The sequence below is a fragment of the Hemitrygon akajei genome, chromosome 5, assembly GCF_048418815.1.
Source record: "Hemitrygon akajei chromosome 5, sHemAka1.3, whole genome shotgun sequence".
Taxonomy (NCBI): Eukaryota; Metazoa; Chordata; class Chondrichthyes; order Myliobatiformes; family Dasyatidae; genus Hemitrygon; species Hemitrygon akajei.
The window spans coordinates 167080114-167096858 of NC_133128.1; the positions used below are offsets into that span (position 1 = coordinate 167080114).

The 16745-nt window shown below is 40.5% G+C and overlaps 1 protein-coding gene across 12 annotated transcripts in view; it reads left to right on the forward strand.

The window, feature by feature from the left end:
• Positions 1 to 14601, forward strand: part of znf385b (zinc finger protein 385B) — a 406157-nt gene extending 391556 nt beyond the window's left edge. For all 12 annotated transcript variants that reach the window (XM_073047095.1, XM_073047096.1, XM_073047094.1 and 9 more), the window contains 3 exons: positions 8928 to 9106; positions 9879 to 9980; positions 13278 to 14601. In XM_073047095.1, the coding sequence (XP_072903196.1) occupies positions 8928 to 9106; positions 9879 to 9980; positions 13278 to 13493 (497 nt within the window). In that variant the 3' untranslated portion in view covers positions 13494 to 14601. The remainder of the gene's footprint in view (positions 1 to 8927; positions 9107 to 9878; positions 9981 to 13277) is intronic.
• The last annotated feature ends 2144 nt before the right edge of the window (positions 14602 to 16745 follow it).

Here is a 16745-nt window from a genome sequence, read left to right on the forward strand (position 1 = left end):
GAGGCAGTTGTATTGGTAATGTTTGGAATAAATATTGAAATCTAGGAAATATATTCATTTTTACAGCATTAACTCTACCTATTAATGTTATTGGTAACATCATCCATTTATCAAGATCTTCTTTTATTTTTTTCAATAATGGCAAATAATTTAGTTTATATAAATTCTTTATATCATTATCGACTCTTATACCTAAATATTTTATACCATTTGTTGGCCATCTAAATACTACTTTTTGCTTCTACCCTCATTTTACACCCCTCTGTCTCTCTGCACTTGTTCCCATCCCCCTGCCACATTAGTTTAAATCCTCCTGAACAGCAGTAGCAAACGCTCCCCCTAGGACATTGGTTCCAGTCCAGCCCAGGTGCAGACCGTCCTGTTTATACCAGTCCCACCTCCCCCAGAACTGGTTCCAATGGCCCAGAAATTTGAATCCCTCCCCTTGCACCATTTTTCAAGCCACGTATTCATCTGAAATATCCTTCTATTTCTACTCTGACTTGCACGTGGCACTGGTAGTAATCCAGAGATTATTACCTTTGTGGTCCTACTTTTTAGTTTATCTCCTAACTCCCTAAATTCACTTTGTAGGACATCATCCCGTTTTTTACCTAAATCATTGGTACCTATGTGCACCACGTCCACTGGTTGTTCACCCTCCCATTACAGAATGTCCTGCAGCCGCTCAGAGACACCCTTGACCCTTGCACCAGGGAGTCTCGTTTGCGGCCGCAGAAACGCCTATCTATTCCCCTTACAATCGAATCCCCTATCACTATAGCTCTCCCACTCCTTTTCCTTCCCTTCTGTGCCGCAGAGCCACCCATGGTGCAATGAACTCGGCTGCTGCTGCCTTCCCCTGTTGAGGCATCTCCCTCAACAGTATCCAAAACAGTATATCTGTTTGGGAGGGAGATGACCTCAGGGAACTCCTGCACTACCTGCCTACTGCTACGCTGTCTAGTGGCCACCCCTTCCCTTTCTGCCTGTGTAGCCTTTACCTGCGGTGTGGCCAACTCACTAAACGTGCTATTCACGACTTTCTCAGCATCACGGATGCTCCAGTATGAATCCAATCGCAGTTCCAGACGCTCAATGCGGTCTGCCAGAAGCTGCAGCTGGACACACTTCCTGCACACATAGTCATCAGGGACACTGGAAGTATCCCTGATTTCCCACATGCTGAAGGATGAACAAACCACGGGGCCGATCTCAGCTGCCATGACCTACCCAATACTTGCCTCAACTTTTGAAACTTTCTCCTTTGAAAGGAACTTACCCGGCCTTACCTCACTTGGAGTGAAGCTCGTCCTCAGCCTCTGCTCGCCGAAGCCTCTCAAGACAAAGCCTTCCTACTCTGTCTCCCTCTACTCCGTCGCTCACTACAATGTTGCCCAGTTCTCTTTAAATACTCCTGCTGCCTCACGGTCCGACTTACACGCACTTGCGCAGTCATGCCCCTGTTAAACTGCCGAAGAAAATGACCTACTTCCACAAACTGTTCTCTTTAAATACTCCCGCTGCTTTTAAAAACCAACAGAAGGCAACTAAAAAGTCACTAAGAAGGTACAGGTGGAATATAAAAGTAAGCTGGTGAATAATATTAAAGAGGATACTAAAGGTTTCTTCAAATACATAACAGTAAAAGAGAGGTGAAAGTGAATATTGGACCACTGGAAAATGATGCTGGAGAGATAGTGACAGGGGACAACGAAATAGTGGACGAACTGAGTAAGTATTTTGCATCAATCTTCACTGTGGAAGACACTAGCAGTATGGTGGAAGTTCCAGGTGTCAGGGGGCATGAAGTGTGCAAAGTTACTATTAGTAGAGAGAAGCTTCTTGGGAAACTGAAAGGTCTGAAGGTCTCCTGGACCAGATGGTATTCACACAAGAGTTCTGAAAGAGGTGGCTGAAGAGATTGTGGAGACATTAGTAAAGATATTTCAAGAATCACTAGGTTCTGGAATGGTTCCCGAAGACTGGAAAGTTGCAAATGTCACTTCACTTTTCAAAAAGGGAGAGAAGCAGAAGAAGGGAAACTGTAGGCCAGTAAGTCTGATTGCAATGGTTGGGAAGATGTTGGAGTCAATTATTAAGGTTGAGATCTTAGGCACTTGATAAAATAGGCCATAATTAGCATGGTTTCCTCAAGGAAAAGTCTTGCCAGATAAATCTGTTGGAATTCATTGAAGAAATAAAAAACAGCATAGCCAAAGGCAAATCAATTGATAGTGTGTACTTGGATTTTCAGAATGCCTTTGACAAGATGTCACACTTAAGGCTGCTTAAAAGCTACGAGCCCATGGTATTACAGGAAAGATTCTAGCCTGGATAAAGCAGCGGCTGATTGGCAGGAGGCAAGGAGTGGGAATAAAAGGAGCCTTTTCTGGCTTGCTGCTGTTGACTAGCGGTGTTCCAAAGGGATCTGTGCTGGGACCGATTCTTTTTACATTTTATGTCAGTGATATGGAAGATAGAATTTATGGCTTTGTTGCAAAGTTTGCAGACAATACAAAGATAGGTGAAGGGGCAGGTAGTTTTGAGAAAGTAGAGAGGCTACAGAGGGACTTAGACAGATTAGAAGAATGGACAAAGAAATGGCAGATGGAATACAGTTTTGGGAAGTGTATAGTCATGCACTTTGATAGAAGAAATGAAAGGGCTGACTATTTTCTAAATGGAGAGAAAATACAAAAAATGAGGTGCAAAGAGACTTGGGAGTTCTTGTGCAGGATTCCCTAAAAGTTAATTTGCAGCCTGTGGTGAGGAAGGCAAATGCAATGTTAGCATTCATTTCAAGATAATTAGAATATAAAAGCAAGGATATAATGTTGAGACTTTACAAAGCACTAGTGAGGCTTCACTTGGAGTATTGTGAACAGTTTTGGACCCCTTATCTTAGAAAGGATGTGCTGAAACTGGAGAGGGTTCAAACAAAGTTCACAAAAATGATTCCAGGACTGAGTGGCTTGTCATATGAAGAGCTTTTGATGGCTCTGGGTCTATATTCACTGGAATTCAGAAGAATGAGGGGTGACCTCATTGAAGCATATCGAATGGTGAAAGGCCTTGATAGAGTGGATGTGGAAGAGTCTAAGACCAGAGGGCACAACCTCAAAATTTTAGAATGGAGATGAGGAGAAATTTCTTTAGCCAGTGAGTAGTGAATCTGTGGAACTCTTTATGTTGATAGATTCTTGATTGGTCAGGGCATGAAGGGATACAGCAGGAGATTGGGAGTGAGAGGAAAATTGGATCTGCCATGATGAAATGGCAGAGCAGACTCAATGGGCCAAATTCTACTCCTATAACTTATGGTCTTATGATCTTATGGTCTAAAATGTGGACCACTTCCAGGATCTTGGCAAAGGCAGACATCAGGGATGAAACTCACTGCCATCCTCAATGTGGCAGCACAGCCTTGAGTCAACTGAGGGAAAAAAAGTATCTGAAGAGCAAAACCGCAGACCTGGTACAAAACAGGGTGTCTGCTGGGCTGGGCAACAGTGATTCCTGCCCTTAGTTTTGCATCTGATGCCTGGACTTCCTTAGTAGATAAGTCAATGCAATGAGAAGGTACCACCTATACTGCCTCCATAAATTCCTTTAAGGATTTGGAGGATGTGCTCAAAGCTTCCTGGAAAAAGAGGCAACATTCCCAGTGACTCCTAGGATCCTTTGTGCTCTGCCCTGAAGTAGAGAAGAGGCATTTACGATTCTACTGAGGCCATGCGTCAGAATCCCTGTCAGAAGCAGAAGAAGATCCGCAGCTCGCAAACTGCCCAGCCACCTGTCCTATTCGTCACCTCCATGACTACTTGGAAGAACCTGTGGTAGCAAGTCATCCTTGAGGAGGCTGCCTCAGAAGAAACAGAATATGAAGGAGGATTGACAGCGTAAATAATTCTTTTCACAAGATGCTTGATGAAACGAGCCCAGAGATCTCCCATGAAAATTCTTGTTCAAAGGAAAGAAGATTTCTATTCTTCCCTTGAGCTTCCCTGCAAGTCAGGCACAGGCACTGCAGTAAAAACTCAGAATAACCTGTCCTTGTCTGCCAGTGAAAATCAGCACTGACATGCCTTCTGGTGATAGCAGGTGGTTTTGTGCTTAGGGGGCTCTATGTATTAGAGAAATTCCAGAGTTTGAGTCTCAGGAACATATATTTCCTCTCTCTCCTCACTTCTAAGCATCTTTTCTCTATCGTAGCTCAAAATTCTCCTTTCCTGTTTCCTTTTGTTCTCTCCCTTCAGAGTCTTCCTTTGTTATTTTCTACTGTATACTTTAGTCTCATGCCAGCTCGTACCTCTGAGTCGTAGAGAAAGACCTTCCTCTCTCAGACTGATGACAGCTGGTGCACAAAGCCAAAACTCACAACAGGCTCACTTTACAAATGGAGTGGAAACGAATTTTGCTCAATTCTGACAACCCATCTGCAGAGAAAGAGGTGATTTCTGTCCCAGCTATCATTGTAACTCGTACAAAAAAATACTGTTTGCCCCACTAAAGCAGCCTAATCCACCTCTGCTTCTCTCTTAAGGTGAAATCAACTGGTTGAAAACTTTGGTCTTGAATTTAAAGGCTGACTCTGTCTGAGAAAATGACAGAGTCCTTATAGCCATGATGTACCCCATCCCTTCACACTTTGCTGAAGGCTCAATAGCACTAGTGCTTAGTCTATGATGGCCTAAGCATCAAAAAGTGATCGTAAAAAGGAAATGCTTCAAAAAGGTGGCATCTGTCATTAAGGACCCTCATCACCCAGGATGTACCGTCTTCTCATTAAGGAGGTAATACAGGAGCCAAAATATACACATTCAGTGTTTTAGGAACAGCTACTTCCCCACTGCCATCAGACTTCTGAATGGACAATGAACCCATGAACACTACCTCACCTTTTTTTTTCAGAATCAAGCTTAATATCTCCAGCATATGCCGTGAAATTTGTTAACTCTACAGCAGCAGTACAATGCCGTACATGATAACACAGAAAAAAATCAGATTGACAATAAGTATGTATATTAAATAATTAAGTTAAAATGTAGTGCAAAAACAGAAATAAATCTTTAAAAAGTAGTGAGGTAGTGTTCATGGATCCAATGTCCATTTAGGAATCGGATGGCAGAGGGGAAGAAGCTGTTCCTGAATTGCTGAGTGTTGCCTTCAGACTCCTGTGCCTCCTTCCTGACCATAACAATGAGAAGAGGGCACGGTGCCTCTTTCTCTCTCTCTTCTTGCCCTATTTGTTTAAATTAATTTTATATACATGTACATATAGATAGATACTTTATTCATCCCCATGGGGAAATTCAACATTTTTTCCAATGTCCCATACACTTATTGTAGCAAAACTAATTACATACAATACTTAACTCAGTAAAAATATGATATGCATCTAAAATCACCCTCTCAAAAAGCATTAATAATAGCTTTTAAAAAGTTCTTAAGTAGTTTACTTAAATACATTGAGTCCTAACCCCGGCACTTTAACATATCTTACTCCTGGCAGTTGAATTGTAAAGCCAAATGGCATTGGGGACTATTGATCTCTTCATCCTGTCTGAGGAGCATTGCATCGATAGCAACCTGTCGCTGAAACTGCTTCTCTGTCTCTGGATGGTGCTATGTAGAGGATGTTCAGGGTTTTCCATAATTGACCGTAGCCTACTCAGCGCCCTTCGCTCTGCTACCGATGTTATACTCTCCAGTACTTTGCCCACGACAGAGCCCGCCTTCCTTACCAGCTTATTAAGACGTGAGGCGTCCCTCTTCTTAATGCTGCCTCCCCAACACGCCACCACAAAGAAGAGGGCGCTCTCCACAACTGACCTATAGAACATCTTCAGCATCTCACTACAGACATTGAATGACGCCAACCTTCTAAGGAAGTACAGTCGACTCTGTGCCTTCCTGCACAAGGCATCTGTGTTGGCAGTCCAGTCTAGCTTCTCGTCTAACTGTACTCCCAGATATTTGTAGGTCTTAACCTGCTCCACACATTCTCCATTAATGATCACTGGCTCCATATGAGGCCTAGATCTCCTAAAGTCCACCACCATCTCCTTGGTCTTGGTGATATTGAGACGGAGGTAGTTTGAGTTGCACCATATCACCAAGTCCTGTATCAGTTTCCTATACTCTTCCTCCTGTCCATTCCTGACACACCCCACTATGGCCGTGTCATCAGTGAACTTCTGCACGTGGCAGGACTCCGAGTTGTATTGGAAGTCTGATGTGTACAGGGTGAACAGGACCGGAGAGAGCACGGTCCCCTGCGGCGCTCCTGTGCTGCTGACCACCGTGTCAGACCTACAGTCTCCCAACCGCACATACTGAGGTCTATCTGTCATTATAATTCTTATTATAATTTATAGATTTATTATCCTATATTGCAATGTACTGTTGCTGCAAAACAACATATTTCACAACATATCAAATCACTGGCATACATCACGAAATTTGTTGTTGTGCAGCAGCAGTACATTACAATACATAATAATAGAAACTATAAATTCTATAAATTACAGTAGTACGTAAACTCTGTGTGTGTGTGTGTGTGTGTGTATATATACACATGTACACACATACACACACACTGTATACTTCCTACTGTAGTGAGGTAGTGTTCAAGGGTTCAATGTCCATTCAGAAATCGTCTGGCAGAGGGGAAGAAGCTGTTCCTGATTCACTGAGTGTGTGCCTTCAGGCTCCTGTGCTTCCTTCCTGATGATAACAATGAGGAGATGGGGGGGCCCTTAATGATGGATGCCACCTTTCTGAAGCATTGCTCCTTGAAGATGTACTGGTTGCTGGGGAAGCTACTGCTCATGCTGGAGCTGACTGAGTTTACAATTCGCTGCAGCTAATTTCCATCCTGTGCAGTAGCCACCACTACCCCCCCCCCCCCCCACCGCCATACCAGATAGTGATGCAGCCAGTTAGAATGCTCTCTATGAAAATTATGAGTGTCTTGGGTGACATACCAAATTCCCTCAAACTCCTAATGACATATATCCGTTGCCATGCCTTCTTTGAAACTGCATCGATAGGTTAGACCCGGATAGATCTCAGAGATGTTGACACCCAGGAACTTGAAATTACTCACCCTTTCCACCTCTGAGGACTGGTGTGTTCCCCCATCTTACCCTTTCTGAGGTCCACAATCAGTTCTTTGGTCGCACTGACATTGAGTGCAAGGTTGTTGCTGCATCATCACTCAGCAAGTTGATCTATGTTGCTCCTGTACACCTTCAAATCACTGGCCATACGCCAGTGATCTAAAATCTGATTCTGATTCATGCACATACTTTGGAAATGATATAACCATCCATCACATGTGCTGATGTAAATTTTGGGAGTATGTTATGCACAAAGGGCTGCAGGAGAGACAAACTGAAGGCTTCACATGATGTGATGCATAATTTCCACTTAAGCAAACTGTTTTTCTATGTGGCTGAACGTTTGAATATTACTAGTAATGGAAAAGAAGCAAACCTTTTCTAAAACGCTCGGATTAAAATTCTGATTCTTAAATCTGAAGTAAATTTGCTATGTAAACCTACTATCTGGTTCATTTTGATTGTTACTCAGTTTCATTATATCATAAGCCATTGTTCTTCGGATCTCTAGACAGTGTGTTGCTCTCAATCTGAGATGTTTTTATCGACTGTGCTGCTCCCAGTGTGCAGGGTGATCTATTTAAAGCGTTTCCAGTGATGTCTGAGATGATCGTATAGATCAGATACCAAAAGGTAGAAAGTATCAATACCATGTCACTAGTAGTAGTATGAAGAACAAGCGCAGGTCAACTACTGGTATTTTGCATTCAGAAATCAAACATTTCCAGGACTGTCAAGGACTGGTTGAGCAAGAATAAAAATAAAACATCAAAAGATTTTACAAAACAGATGAAAACGGAAAATTTAAAATTTGACAGGGGAGTCAGAAAATCACATACCTGCTTCTTAAAACTCCATGTAGGATTCTGCTCTTACCCCGTCCTCCCCACCCCTCTGACCTTGAGTCACAGACTGAGGCAAGGACCTCCTTCCTTTATCTAACTGAGCCTGTTCTTCTTGGCATTCAGCAGTACTGATACCTAGAAAAAATCACTAATGTCCAGTTCGCAGGTAATATAAACACCCTACTATAACTAGACCAGTAGATTCTGAGTTCCACGGGAACTCAGCACTGGCCTGTGAAGGGATTAGAAGTTCAAGACTTCCAGCAGATGAGATGATATGACTCATGAAGTTTAGCAGATTGAACTAATGTTCCTTCCCTCAGTCAGACCTCATGCAGACCAGCTTTTTCTTGGCTTGTTCCCATCTTGTGTTGTGAACTAATTTGTCCTTTTATATCATCCCAGCATTTATCTTTATAATCTCCTCTTCCTTTTCTACATTTTAAAATATTGAGGAGATACTATCTTCCGTCAGCAGCATTAAATTTGCAGTCTCAGCTTCCACAATCTGTTATCACTAACTTAAACACCATTTACAACATGGTGTCACTCCTGTTTTGCACACCCAGTGCTATCAGTTGTGACTAAGTATTCCTAAACCTAGCACATTTTCAGTCCTATTACAGAAGCGGGTTATGCCTTCCAGTGGCTGTAAGCTGTGAACCAAAGTAGTCAAACAAGTGTAAATAGTAAATTCTTAAAAATATGGACATATTGTTGCTCGCATGAACATTATCAGAACATCTGCAGATTGAGCTAAGTAGCCATGCATTTCTCATCTACCATGCCTGATATCTTTCCTTCCACCCTTGCGCTCTCCATGATGTATCCCTTTTTCCGCACTGCATAGCTGGAAGTGGGATACATGATGAATCAGCAGATAATTTATAGACTATAACAGATAATTGATAGGCTTTAACAAGTCACTGAGTTACTAAATGTGTTATGTTATAAACAGGCTCCAAGCACAAAACAATGGTTGAAGCTCGGATTGGAGCTGGTCCTATCAAATCATATCCCAGACCAGGATCAAAAGCTAAACTTCCAAATGGTACAAAAGGTTCTGGACTACAAAACAAGACTTTCCATTGTGAAATCTGTGATGTTCACGTCAACTCAGAAATTCAACTCAAACAGGTAAATAATAAATAATATCCAAACCTGCGACAAGTCCACACTGCACCCCTGCCCTTTCCCTGGCATGTCCCCCTACAATTGCAGGAGGTGTATCATCCATCTCTTTGTCTCAAACCTCATCCATCCAGAGAATTAAACAGCCCTTCCAAGTGAGGCAGAGCTTCATCTGCATCTCTCCCAACCTGATAAACCACATTTCGGCTCACAATGTGACCTTGTACGCATCTCGAGCTTCCAACTGCATGTCACTTTTACTTTGCATCCCATTTCCACACCATCCTGTTTGTCCTTGGCTTTCTCCATTGCCATGGAGAAGCTAAGCGCATATTAGAAGGGCATCTGATTCTATGCTTGCAGTCCAGTGGTATGAACATTGAATTTTCCAGCTTCAGGTAATCCTCAGTGATCTCCTCCTTGGCACTCACCTGCCCACCAGGTTTCGTTCACCATTTGTTCAGCTCCCCACCTTGTCCCTCCACCTGGATCCATCTGTTCATCATCCTCTTCCCATCTGGTTCCAACTATCACCCACTAGCCTGAATCCTGACTCCCCCTACCCACGCCCAAATACGGCAATATGCGGGCAACCTTTCCTCTTCCCACGCAGTCCCGATGCAGGAAGCCAACCCAAAATATTGACTTACTCTGAGCTTGTCCGGTATTCTGGGTTTTATTTTCTTCCAAATATGCCATGGTGCTAACAGAATAATGTTCTTTTTGCATTATGCAAATCAGTGCCCCATGATTTTAATATTTGTATTCTGTGTTATAGCACATTTCCAGCAGGAGGCATAAGGATAGAGTTGCAGGGAAACCATTGAAACCCAAGTACAGCCCCTACAGCAAACTGCAACGCAACTCAACTATTTTGGCAGTAAGTTCTATGTTAATATTGTTGCTGTGCAGAAAACGGTCAAAATTAACATATGATCATCACCAGGATGTAACGTAAATGAAAATGAGTATTCTTGCTGTATTTTGCTTTGCATGTAACATTGTTTCCTGTTTTGTGAGAATAATATTTCTACTCCTGCCTCTCCTGCACAACAATGCTAACATGTAAATCATAGAATTACTGAATACCAAGATCCAAGATCAAAAGTATGGAACAAATTCCCTCTATAATTATGTTGCAGAAAACAGTGACATTACACAGGTTATAGGATCGCAGATCCGCATTTTTCTGCGTTCGAGATCATTGGTTTTTAAACAGGAACTTACTTACTTCTGAGTGCTGCCAACCATCTGCGCAAAGCTTGTGATAACGTGGAAGTTTCCTGCAGATGCTTCAATACTAACAGCATACATTTTATTAGCATACCAATAAGCATTCATATTTTGACCAGCGATCAAATCCACTTTATCAGTCAAGTTAATGTCATCGCATCATATCAAATCAACCAAGTGCTTCTGCAGAGCATTACTTGTGATTGTTGTGTTATAATATTTGTAAATTGTATATCTGTGCTCTTGTAATGCTGCTGTGACACTATAATTTCCTTTGGGATCAATAAAGTATCTTTTTATCTATCTATTTATCAATCTATTAACATACAAAATCTACATATCAAAGTGTAGAAATTCTAGGCAAAGACAATCAGGCTCTTCAGTTCATTGTTCTATGCCAGCTGAAGAAGACACAGCCTTCTAGTCCATACCTTATGACACTTAAAATGCATATTCATGTACTTTTAACTGCAAGGTTTCTGCCAATATAACCTTATAATATTAATTTCCAAACTCCCACCATTATCTTGGTGAAAAACAACCTTCATGATCATCATTCTGTTGAATCTGATGATCACTGAAAATTTTAACAGTCTGATTATTGACTCTTCTGCCAAAACAATTTGGGGATTTCTATCCATTCCGCCTGGTGCCTTGATAATTTTGTTCCATTAAATGTATTTATTCTCATTCTGTTCCATTCCAAAGTAAAATCTGTCTAAACTAGAGCAACCCCCACAAAATGCTGGAGGAACTCAGCAAGTTGGGGAGCATCTATGGAGGCGAATAAACAGTCAACATTTTGGGCCAAGTCTCTTCATCAGGACTGGAAAGGAAGAGAAGCCAGAATAAGAAAGTGGGGGATGGGAGGAGTACAAGCTGGCAGGTGATAGGTGAGTCAGGGAAAGGGGATGAAGTGAGAAGCTGCGAGGTGATAGGTAGAAGAGGTAAATGGCTGAAGAAGAAGAAATCTGATAGAAAAGAGTGAACCATCGGAGAAAGGGAAGGAGGAAGGGCACCAGATGGAGGTGATGGGCGGATGAGGAGAAGAGGAAGGGGAGGGGGGATGAAATTACCGTAAATTGGAGAAATCAATGTTCATTCCATCAGTTTGGAGGCTACCTGAACAGAATAGGAGGTTTTGCTCCTTCAACTTGAGTTTGACCTCATCATGACAGTAGAGGCGGCCAAAGACAGACATGTCAGAATGAATATGGGAAGTTGATTTGAAATAGTAGCCACCAGGACATTCTGCCTTTTATGGCTGATAGAGTGGAGGTGCTTCACAAAGCAGTCACCCAGTCTGCGTCAGGTCTCACCAGTGTAGAGGAGGCTGCACTAGGAGCATCGGGTACAATAGGTAACCCCAACGGACTCACAGGTGCAGTGTCATTTTACCTGGAAGGACTATTGGGGCCTTGAAAGGGTGTGAGGGAGAAGGAGTAGGGCAGGTGTAACACTTGTCACGAATGCAGGGATACGTGCCAATTGTGACAATAGCTAAAATTTTCAAAATGTTGTGACGTCCTCATAAATCTCCTCTGCGACCTCCCTGGTGTTGTCATATACTTTCTGTAATGTGATCCGACCATCTGCGAAATAGCTGTGTTTTATACAACAACAGAGTTAGCCTCCCTGCTATTCCCTTCAGTGCCTTGGTTCATTTAGAATTCCATATGCATCTCTTGACCTTTCCTGCCACATTCAGGGAATTGTAAAAATGCATTGCAAAGTTCCATCCATTCCTCTACACTTCTCAATTTTCCACTATTTATTGTGCAATCCTTTGATCTGTTTGCCCAGCCCATCTGTATTATCGAACGAATCTCCATTTTGCATTTCTCTGCTGACCCATTCAGTCTGCTGGTATTTCCTACAGCTACAGCTTCCCCACATCCACCCCAAAATGGGACGTTGTAATATATCGCTCCATTCGCAACCTTCAATTCACTGAAGGGCCTTTTGACCATTCCTTCACTTCTTCCTACAAAGACAGTTCTGCACTTTCCCTTGGGTGTCATGGGATTTTATTTTTCTGGTCAGTCTTTCTCTTATGATTTTATCAATTCAGTATTAAAATCCAGGTAGACCAAATTAGTGATTCCACCTTCATCAACTCACCTTAAAAAATTATGATGTCAAAACCCTCCCCTGACATATTGTGCTTTGATTAATGTGCTTTTCTAAAGGACAATGCCCTCTGAATTGGTTCCAACAACTGGATCTACAGTTTGCCTCATCTAAAGCTAAGCTAAATGACTATAATTACTGAGTGTATTCCTCTCCTTCTAAGCAATGATGGGATGTGTGTCCTCTGGCTCCACACTAGTCAGGGGTGCTCAGAAAATAATGATCAAAGCCTTTGCTATTGTGTTTTAAAAGCCTGGGTGTTCATTTCATCTGAGTTTGATAATTTGGTGATCTAAATCTTAAAGTTTCTGATTGTTGTGAGAGACGGCAATGTGGTGCAACAGTTAGTGCGGTACTTCACAGCTCCAGGGGCCCAGGTTTGTTTGTGTGGTTCTTAAGTAAATGCTCTCTGTGACCACATGGGTTTCTCCTGCATGCTTTGGTTTCATTTGACATTCCAAAAGCATACTGGTAATTTAACAGGTAAATATAAGTTACCGTTAGTGCAGATTAACGGCAGGGAAAGTCAAAGGGGATTTGCCAGGTATATATGAGAAAGAATAAGTTGAAGAGGTACAGAGAAGTAAGGAGAAGGTGGATAATATTAATGGGATTTCTCTTCAGGAAGCCAGTGTGGACCCAACAGACAAAATGGCTTCATTCTGCATCATTAGGCGATACGATTGTCTGCGTCTGTTGGAGAAATGACATGCACTGATAAAATGTTTATAGTGTAAGAAACAGCTTGCAATTGTATTCTGTCATGAGTGACCAATACTTAATAAAATATTTTCTTTTGCCTTTCTTATTTCAGGCTAAGATAGCATTTCAAAAGGATTTAATAAAACCACTGGCGCCTGGTTTCCTTTCAAATCCTTTTGCAGCTGCAGCTATGACCACTCCACTTTCTCTCCACCCACGTCCTGCTACCTCGTTATTCCAGACGACCGCATTAACACCTGCCCTTTTGAGGCCAGCTCCTGGGCCCATCCGCGCATCACCTGGGTCAATTCTCTTTGCACCTTATTGATTCTTTGTAATCATGGGACAACAAGAGGCCAGCAGAGATGGGAAAACAAACAACTTTTCTTTCTTCCTTGTATTTGTCCATGCTGTGGAGCATACAGACTGACACCCAGGTCACAGGATCTCAGTGAACAGTTGCGATCTCAGTGCCGGTGTGATGTGATTTTTAATAAATTTACCAACACTGGCTTGTGAGTTCCAAGGGGACTTTTACGGAGTTAACCCTTACAATCTATAACTATTTTTATTTGGTTTGAGTCTGTCTGCAGATGGAATCCATCTACAAAGAGTAAATAATTGATTTCTATTGCTGCAGACTTAACATCAAGAGTCTTCCTAATAAATAGAGGTGTAAAAACTATTATTGATATAACTGAACATCTGGTACATAATGTAATGCATTATGTGTTAAATTGTGAATTCCTTATGAACTGCATCCGTAGTTTAAAACAACATTGTGATGTCAGGGATTGTGAAATGCTGTTACAGACGTGAACACAACACTGTTGTAACTTATATAGTGATAGAATTGTTTCAGGTCTGATTTAAAACTCTAATAATAATTTATGTTTAGTTGCAGTGTAGTTGCTTGCAGAGCTATACAAAACATTCTGCAAACTTTTATTTTTTAGCTTTTCTTCACTTCTTGTTTACGTTTACCATCTCAGTAAATTAGTATCTTGCAGATAGCACAGCCTCATGAGATATAATTCAAATGAGTATGTTTTCATTTTTGGTCTGTGATAAATTTGTTTTAATTTGTTTGGTAGCATTTTTGTCACTTTTGCTGCTAAATAATGTGAAAGATGTGTTTAAAGTACCAGCTCAATGTATTGCACAAATCATGATGATTCTCTAGCAGAAGTTTTTTAAAAAAAAATTTAGATTGTTTATTTTACACACTCAGAAAATTTCTTCTGATCTCTTAATTCTTCCATTGTTATGTTTAGCTGTAAAGCTGCTGCATTAATTTGTAGCACTTCAATGCAATAATGTACAGAAAGTAAATAATTTTAGAAGAAAAAAACATAATTTTAAGCTTTACTGAACATGTTGCAATACTGTTTGCCTTGAAAATAAAGGCTATTGAGATATGCAGTGCATAAAGCAAAATGTTGGTGTTTCTATTTTTTGGAACTTTGGGGAAACTTGCATTTATGAAAAGTATCAATCGAAAAGTATCAATCGAAATGTTTGTGAAATGTCCGAGTCAAAATGAAACCATCTCTGTAACATTTGAGAACAAATAATTTTCCCTATAAACCTATTCTTTGCAAATTATTCTATTATCTTACTCCTAGTTTTAATAATATTCCCCATCTTAAATATATTGATTGTTCAAATGAGAGATATTAATAATTAACTAAATACCAACAACCTATGGAAGTTTGCCATTGCCATTGTAATTGCAAATCGATTGCCTTAGCTTTGATATTTTGTTCCCTTAGTAGTAATATGTGCTGGACCCTGAATGTTAATTATAGCTCATGAACGTGAAGATTAAGCATTACATTTTATTTTCCCAAACCTCCATTCTTCCAAGTGTATAAAGACATTAATAGATAGCAATGGCTCACCTGGTCAATCACATTGCATTTTTCCAAGAAGGTTAGTAATATGATAATAACATTTTAAATTAAGGATGTACTGGTTCTACAATCACAACAGTGGGAAGCATAGAAATTAACTGAATTATTAATCAGTTTTTTGAGATATGTTTTTTACAATTCATTCAAGTTTCTTTCTTACATAATTGTCTAATTACTTTTACCTCCATGCATCTCTTTTCAAAACAAAAAGCTAAAAGGATTCAACAAGTCTTCAAGCTTCAGGATTATGCAGAATTCAGAATAGCTTTGTAATATAGTTTATGCATTTCAACCAGACTGTCCCAAACTTCATCTGCCAGCATCTCCAAAGAGAAAATCTTCATATACAGTATTTTATCTTAAAGGGCTTTAAAAACCTGTGTAAAAAACCATACAAAGTCAGTAACAGTTGTCAGCTGCAGTTATCAAAAGCTGACATATTATCTGTTAAGGGTTCACATTTGGCACAAAATTCAATCTTAAAATCATCTTGTTATTATCGATCTTTTCTGCTGTCCTTCATACCCTCCAGCTATTGTATCTCAGTAAATTCACATTTAGGTTCAAGATTTATGGGTTTGCTGCATCTTACCTCAACTGTTTCCTTCATCTTAGTAACACATGGTCAGTTAACTTTCTGACAGGAACTTACTAATGGTTCACTGTTACGTCTATTCACCATCAATGGTATTCCTTCAGGCTCCTGTTCGCTTTTACTCCCTTGCCAGCTTTCTCTGATTTGCTTCCGTTTTCAAATAATTTCTTGCCTGAAGTTGTTTTCTTGATAGTGCTGAATTTCTCTGTTCAATTTCCCTTATTACAACATAACCAAGTCATAAGATTATGGAATTTTAAATACAACCTGTGTCCAGTAAAATTCATGCTTTGACTATCTTTTTTATTGGTTTTGAAAATACTACTCATTAAAAATCTCTGCCAATAAAACTGCCCAACCCTTCTGTCTGAATGAATCACATTTGAGAATTTTTTTCCAAATTGGCACTTTTTTTGCAGGCTGTTTTAAAGGATGCCTTGTGTTTGGCACCAGTCATGCAGAATCGGTTGCAAGCTGGTATGAATAGTATTGATTATATTGGAAGTTTAATAGTAACCTGTAAATAAATGCTGCTCAAGCAAATATCCAGGCGCAAGATGCTATGAGTAATCAATGGCTTCTTCAAAAAAACAATGTGTAAGAAATGGTACTGAAGACCTGTGAAAAGGCTTTTCTGTGATGTTATTTGCATGAGTACTCTTTGGAATACTGACATTTTATCCATGCAGGGGCAGCCACAGCCTCAATGTTAGCTGGATCCGTGCACCCAGTATATCTGCAATGACAAGTTTGTATTTTTTTAATTACTTAAAGAAATCTGAATACAACACCCTAATTGAACTAGTTTTGATATTTTAAGCCACTTTCAGTATTTTTAAATGAACTACTCAGTCTTTGGTCCTTTCTCCATTTTGACATTTTTTTGTTTCCATTTCATCCTTGTGGACTAATTCCAGTTTCCCATCAACACACAAATCATGTTTATTCTGCAATTAAGGGCAAACATTGATTCACTAGAGCAAAGACACTGAAGTGAAAGAGAGGGTACAGCATTTGTTCATCGGCTATTTACAGGTATGGTTTTAAATTTAGGGGCTAACCTTCATTCATA